Source organism: Poromitra crassiceps (assembly GCF_964638095.1).
Source record: "Poromitra crassiceps genome assembly, chromosome: 9".
Classification (NCBI taxonomy): domain Eukaryota; kingdom Metazoa; phylum Chordata; class Actinopteri; order Beryciformes; family Melamphaidae; genus Poromitra; species Poromitra crassiceps.
The window spans coordinates 47051080-47058386 of record NC_139630.1 but is presented as its reverse complement, the minus strand read 5'-3'; the positions used below and the strand labels follow the sequence as shown (position 1 = coordinate 47058386).

At 45.3% G+C, this 7307-nt stretch overlaps 1 protein-coding gene across 1 annotated transcript; it reads right to left on the bottom strand.

Moving 5' to 3' along the window:
* Positions 1 to 2036: 2036 nt before the first annotated feature.
* On the bottom strand, positions 2037 to 6722 carry cep57l1 (centrosomal protein 57, like 1). Its single transcript, XM_083643445.1, has 11 exons — positions 6618 to 6722; positions 6081 to 6234; positions 5397 to 5564; positions 5149 to 5270; positions 4678 to 4794; positions 4471 to 4548; positions 3769 to 3858; positions 3585 to 3659; positions 3210 to 3472; positions 2801 to 2945; positions 2037 to 2568 (listed from the first exon to the last, which is right to left on the bottom strand). The coding sequence occupies exons 1-11, from the start codon at positions 6648 to 6650 to the stop codon at positions 2353 to 2355; spliced, it is 1461 nt and encodes a 486-aa protein (XP_083499571.1). The 5' UTR covers positions 6651 to 6722; the 3' UTR covers positions 2037 to 2352.
* Between the last annotated feature and the right edge of the window lie 585 nt (positions 6723 to 7307).

Genomic DNA, 7307 nt, shown 5'->3' with positions numbered 1-7307 from the left:
TTTGCATGTACACACACACTCGCTCACTCAAGACTGACGCTACATGCAGCCGACTGCATGCCTTCTCCAAAGAGGTGTGTGCATGTGTGTTTGTGCTGGGTGTTATTCTTCCAGCAGCCCGTAGTTCCCAGCTGGCAGCGTTTCTCAGAAGCAGAAGGGGAGTTGCAGGAAAGACAAAAGTGTTTTTTTGGACAACCACATACCCGTTCTCTCTCCTGTCTTTCCATTCAAAACAATCTGCAACCCTGCACTTTATGTCGCTGCTGTGATGGACAGGTCAGAGGTCAGGGATGGCAAACCCCATGCTGGACATCTCTTACAGGCTTAACTCTGGAATGGAAAATCCCACTCCCAGCCTGCTTCTCACTCAATCACCAATAAACTCATATTCATACATATTTTTTGTTTATCACATTTTTATTGGTTTTTAACAAACTAGAAATATAATCAGTTACATATACAATCAAAAACAAACAACAGATAGCTTATTCATACATCAATAAAAAAAAATTCAATTAGTCCCTTTGCACAAAACTGGTGACAATTCAAAGACACTGTAAGCCAATTTGGTGCTGGCTCTGTTTGAATGGCACACACTGCAGAAATATCTTGGATGACGGATCAGAAGCTGTTCGGAGGAAGGACTTTCACACGCCCACATCGACATGCCTGGCATAGACTCAGACAACACCCGGCCCTCCTACGTCCACTGCTCTCTGAACACTGCTGCTGTTCAATGCCACAGAGAGAGAGTGGTGGGCAGTCACAAGGTAGCAGAGAGCACTATGGGTCAGGGGGTGGAGACAGGACAGGGTGAGGTGTATGTGCGGGTGGAGGGGACTGGTCTGGCCACAGCTAACCTGATTGCCACGTCCAGCCGTACTCTGTAATCTAATATAGAGGCACAGGGAGACAAAGCCACGGGTTGAGCCTCTCTCTCACACCAACTCACTTCATTCTCTCTCTCTGTGAAACCATGCAATGAACTCTGAATCACACTGAGAATACCAGGAGCAAGCAATGTCAGGCAGCCACATAATGAAGTGAAACAAGCTGAGCGCAGAGTAACAATAACCGTCAGCTGTTTCCTTCTCCCACGACTCAGGACTTTGAATAGCAGTGCCAGCTAGGGATGTGTCTTAGTTTTGCCAACGTGATCTGACCACATAAACCCATATAAAACTGGTTGATGGTTATTTGGGGCGTAGGTGAGGTTAGTTTAGGTCATATAAAGGTCAAGGGTCAAACATGCTACTTCATCATAACGTGACCCGATGAGACAAAAGCTGCATTTGTCGACCAAGGATCAGTGCTGAAGAGATAACGCTGGAATGTTATGAGGCAGCTCCTCATACAACTGCTCGTTCACACCATAAAAGGTGACAGAGAATCACATGGACACGGAGCACACATACACAAGGCCACACCACTCAGCCATGCTAGAAATGAGTCCCGTCATCCCAACAGCCTACAATGAAGCCGTGCGATGGTCATCATGGTCAGCTTCAAGGGGCGGTACAGCTCGGTTTAGATCTGTGAGAAAGACAAATGTGGGGCTAAAGGCAGTAACTCCCAGTCTAAAACCACTTCCTTTTGAGATGCGGTCAGCACATTTACTCAGCTGGCTCTTCACAAACCCTCAAACGGAAGACAAAATATTTGTCCCATCTGATCACAGAGAATATCCTGTTCAAGAAAGAAAGTGAGATTGATGCTGTGCACAACGTTACAACTTATGTCTAATTAGATTCCACACAGCTGTATGACATCTGTGTGTCATCGGTAAAGGCCTCCACACTTACATACATGACATAGGCTGAGCACTGCCATCTAGTGGTTAACAGCATGAAGCCAGAACAAAATTAGGGGACCTGTATTTGTGTTGGCAGCGGTAGAAGGTGAAGGAACCAAACTATGTAAAGAAAATAAGCTTTATTAAATTTTTAAAATACATTAAAATAGAATCCATTACTAAAGCAAACGACTGGTTTTCATTCATTCATTCAGTCGAGAAGAGTGAGACCCTCAGTGGACGTATTCACTTTCAAAACAGCACTTCATTGTTCAGCCAGGTCAAGATGATCCATATGATACCCATGTATGTGCAAGTTTTCATTAAACCAGTCACCCATTGCTCAACAGGTTGCATAAATCAATCCCTAATTTAATCTGATCAACTGTTCATTCCCTCCCCTCATTCATAAGTAGAGGGAAAACTGCCTGTTCCCGGAGGCCTTTTGTCTTTCGGAGAAGGGAGGGGAAGCAGGTTGCAAGGAGGAACCAAGAGGAGTGTTTTGTTGTTGAATGGGCACTGGGATCAAAGCCTGCACACAGAGTGGGCTCTGTGGGATCTCATGTCTCCCAGGAAAGGTCATCTTGTGTCAGGCTGTTGCGGAACTTCTGCGTCTCTCTGAGAAGCTGCAGGCTGCTCTGAGGTGCACCGCTCTTCTTTCCCTGCTGCTTAGCCCTCACAGGGGAGGGGACGGGCGGCCTGATCCCACTCGCCTTCTTGGTCTTGGTCTCATTGCGGTGCGCTTGCTTCTCGGTGCTCTGGGTCAATTTGTGGACCTGTGGCAGGGAGACGAGGGAGAAGGTCGAAAACCTGTCAGGCTTCAGATGCTTACACACATGCTTTACTCCTATTAACACAACCAGGCATGGCTATCAGCTGCCGCAATATGCAAACCAAGGACATGCTTAAATCTCTTGTTTTGGCATACAAGGATTTATCCAAAACCACAAAGATCCCCACTGATACCTGAGTGAGGTAGGTAATGGCCTATTGAGTTGTACTGCATACCATCTCCTCGTGTTTGCGGAGCTTGGTGATCTGAGCTCCCTTCTTCTCCATCTTGTTGACCAACACCTCCAAGTATCTCTCCAGGTCCTCCCTGTCCTCCCGATCATGTGTTGCATCTATCTGATGCATTAGCTCCTGGTGCTCACTGACACGCGCACACGCACACACACACACACACACGGCTCAATATATGCACAGTTGGTCTATGCAGTGACATGATCACACAAATGCAGCAAAACAGTAATCTCCCTTTAGAAATTAATGATGGTTGGACATAAAAAATAATAAAAAATTAAGGGCTAGAGAAGGAAAATAAGCCCCTAAAGACTTCAATCTCGCCGAAGAGTCACTGCGTTATCCACATATAGTATCAATGCCACAAGCTCCCAGGAAAGAGTTGCTTACTCACAAGCTCATCTGTCCTAGCTCGTCCTGCAGAGCCAAAAGCACGTCGGACAGAGAGCCCAGTGATGGAGCTGCGTGCTCAGGCCCAATGCCAGGCTTATGAGGAGCGGCGGAGGATGGAGAGAAGTCCCTGCCGAGGCTTTTCCTAGCCCCGCCCGTGGACCTGTGCAGGGAGCGCACTCGGCCGCACAGCTGCGGCTGGTGGTGTTTCATCATGTGAAGGATGCCCTGGACGTTGGCGTGGACTGAATGGCTAGGACTCGTCGACTACGAGAGGAAGCGGGTAACAAGAGAGAAAGCAGAGAACAAAAGGGAAACAACTCAGTCACCCAAAGACACATTATGTAGTAGTTGAGTCAGAGCATCAGTACTGACTTACCTTTCCTACAACAAAGGGCATTTGCTTGTCCTTTGGGTAGCTTGGTGACACTGGTTCACGCTGTCTAGAGGGTCTCTGAGAATAGAAGATGGTTGTTATCACTACTACATCCAAACAATTCTCTTTCTCAACTAACTAAATATGTGCAGTGCAGTCAATTAGCTGTTAGCAGTGAGCAAAGTACCGTGGAGGTCCTTTTCCTCTTCTTCTGTGGTTTGATCTCTTCAGTAGCTGGGGGGCACAGCTGAAGGTTACTGTCCAACTCCCTCTGCAGCTGTGAACATGGCAAGAGCAGCAGGGTTAAAGTCACAAAGAAACAGCATTTTGATTGTGTCTTTTTTCTGCAATTTCACGTATTTACAGTTGAAATAGGATCTGTTGGGGCAGGACATAACACAACCTTTGTTCACAAGTGGGGGGATTGGGCCAGAACAAAAATGGAAAGTGACTCAGGAAAACTGGATGCAAGCCTGCATTAAATCCATAGGGCCATCACCCCTGTTAGTGGAGTCATCACCCGTGGTGGACGAAACTTTTGGACTACAAGAATTGGAGGAGGAAGAATGGAAAGATTTACTCTGGTGTGAAAGGCCAATAAAAACCATGGAAATGATTGGTGGAAGTTTTATGTATGCCTGCCTAGTGGTTTTCCATGAAGTAGCCACTAAAAACCCACCATTTTCCATGAAGTACAAGTAATGGTGTTCACATAAACAATTCAAGACAATATTTTGTGTACAGTATGCTTGTGGAATTTCTTGTTAAACAGGTGTATTGTATTATGGAGAATCATCTAATAAGGTGAAAGTCATTTTTCAGGCCATTGTTGATCCAAAGATATGTGTGGGTGTGTGTGTGTGGGGGGGGGGGGGGGGGGGCGACTGACCTCATTTGCCTTCTCCTGCAAAAGCATACGCTCATGCTGTTCTTTCAGTAGTTTCTGCTCCAGAACTGCAAGTTCCTTCTGAGGGACACAATTGAGTTGTGATAGTCATGTCATGTCATGTCAACGCTTTATTTAACTCTCATTCTGTGATGATCTGTGATGATGATGACACTAATGCATTGGGGGGGGGGGGGAACTGAAAGTTACCTCTGCCAGAGTTTGGGTTTTACTCATTTTCAGACCCCCTCTTTGAAGTATGTCCAGCTTCTCATGCTGAGGTGGGATATTTGAGCCTTTCGGCAGCTTTTGGTTCTGAAGTGAAGCCTGGTGTGGCGAGTCAAAGCAAAGAGAGAGATTGTATGGCTGGTTAGTAACAAGCTCTCTTGTCTACTGACATCCAGAAATCCCATGACAAGGGCCTAAGGATATGTGGCTTGTTCATTTTATTTAAAGGATGGTAAAACGATTTGGCAAGCAAGGATTTAACTTTTTGGCCAAGTTGCAAAATGTGACATTTTTATACTGGGGGTCGCTTATCAGAAAAAAAAAAAAGGCATAGGCATATAATCTTAAGTGTGCTTAAGATGGTTAACATTATGGTTACAGGAAGGATAAGGTTTATTATCAACTTTGAAGGGGAGATGTGAGATGCGGTTTGGCCAGAATGTCACAGGCTACCTGTTTCTCTGTCAGAGCCTTCGTCTCCTTCTCAGCATTTTCCACCATCTTCTGCATGTAGTCCAGCTGCTTCTCGAGGACGTGACAGCGAGCTTGTGCAGACTGCAGCTGTGAGTCCAGCTCTATTATTACAAGCACAGACATATTAAAACACACACACGAAAGGAAATCTCAATAACTTTGTTAAAAAATTAAAATATTTAGATGACATGGGAGCCCAGTGAAGTGCAGTGGCCTCTGTCAGTTACCTTTCCTGCTGGAGTTGTCTGTCTCGGGCAGGTCGAGCGGTGATTGGCTGTGCGCAGCAGCAGGTGCAGCAGCCTGGGAGTACTGCTGGACGTTCCTCTCTGCTTGCTTCCTTTCCAACTTTACCCGCCTCATCTTCTCCCGGAGGGTGTTCAGTGCATCATTGACAGCTGAAGAGGAGAGAGACATGCTGATGAGTTGGCCTGAACATAGATTTAGGCACTTTTTGGAAAAATTACATAGTTTAAGTTGTGCCAAGGTACTTATACCCTAACCACTGCATTATAGGAGGGGGGGGGGGGGCATTTTGTGGCAGATGCCAACGTGTTCGATTTTAGAGTTAAATGAATGAATGCACATCCTCCAAGACTTTTCAATCGGCGCTGGTATCAGACTTAACAATAACCCTACCCAGGCTTTTAGTTGCCTAAACATAACCAAAGTTGTTTTATTTGCCAAACCATAACATTCAAAACATTCAGACTGTGTTTTTGATCTGCCACAACATGTATTCCCCTCTTTAATGCAGGGAAACACTTCCTATTGGGGATAAGATAAGTACCTTGGCACTACACCACTGAATAACATTACAACAATAACAACGAATTGTATTTATATAGCACTTCAAAATAGCATGAAATCTCAATGTGCTCAAATGTAAACATGACATGAGTGTTAAGCCACACCTTTGTTGTCAACATTAGCATTAGGTGACATCCAAGGACTGGTCTGCTGTTGGTTGTGAAGCTGTACAGGGGTCTTCTCTAGCCTTGGTATCCTCTCTGGAGGCAGCTCGCAGTAACTCCCAACGTAACTGTTTTTAGAGGGCGAGTCTAAAATCTGCACGTAGAAAGAAGCAATTACTTTACAAATTGTAACTGCATAACGTTGTAGTTAGCATGCTGTGTGCAACAAGGAAGCCGATTTCAAAACAAACACCGTGCCTAGAAAACAAAGTTGCATTGCAACATTAAGCAAAAAATAGCTGACGCTAAGCAACTGTTTCGTCTGAAATACTACTAACGTTAGTTAAATTGGCAGTATTTTCTACGTAGCGCTAGACATAAATAGACGTAGTGAAACCAATAAGTAAGAAAGTCTTGCAGTTAACCTTGCAGCTAACGACGCTAGAAAACTATTGCTAGGCTGTTAGCCACATTAGCAGCTTGTTAGCTAACGTATCACTAGCTAGATAACTAGCGTTAGCTAAAACGTTAACCCACCTGATCTCGGTAAGTCTCCATGTTTAGTCTCATGACACGACAGATCAACTGGAGCGCTGAGAGAAATACACCCAGAAACGTCAAACTACTTGCACAAGAACCTGCCTAAACAGATTGGGTGTATTATATCTGTCACAGCAAGATGGTCCCCTCCGGACCAGGGGCTCCGGACGTTTTAAATTTCCCTCCTCTTCCGCCTTCCGCCTCACTCTGGTTCTTCTTCTTCTGTTTGGTTTCTGTTCGGTTGGAAAAATGATGCATTACCGCCTCCTTCTGGATTAATCCATTCAATGTTTCCCTACGCCATTACAGTCTTGTGATTAGCCCAGTTTCTCTCAAAAAACCGACCAACAGTTTCCTTCTCTCCACTGCTCCCACATATCCCATTATATATTTCAACCTGGCCTCCATTCGTCCCAGTCTCTGCAGTCCAGTCATCATCGTCCTCTCTCCACTTCATATCTCCTGCATGACATCAGAACATGCTCCACCGTCTCCTTTACTTGACACTGACTACAATGACCAGTTGGATGCTTCGATGACATCACAATTGCTCGAGTGACATCACTGATGATGTCATAGACATTGTGACATCATCAGTGGCATCACAATTTGGGACAAAAATGGAAACAAACAGCCAACTTCCTCCCTTTTATGACTAGAAATCTCGCTTCCTCGTCCGCAGCTCGG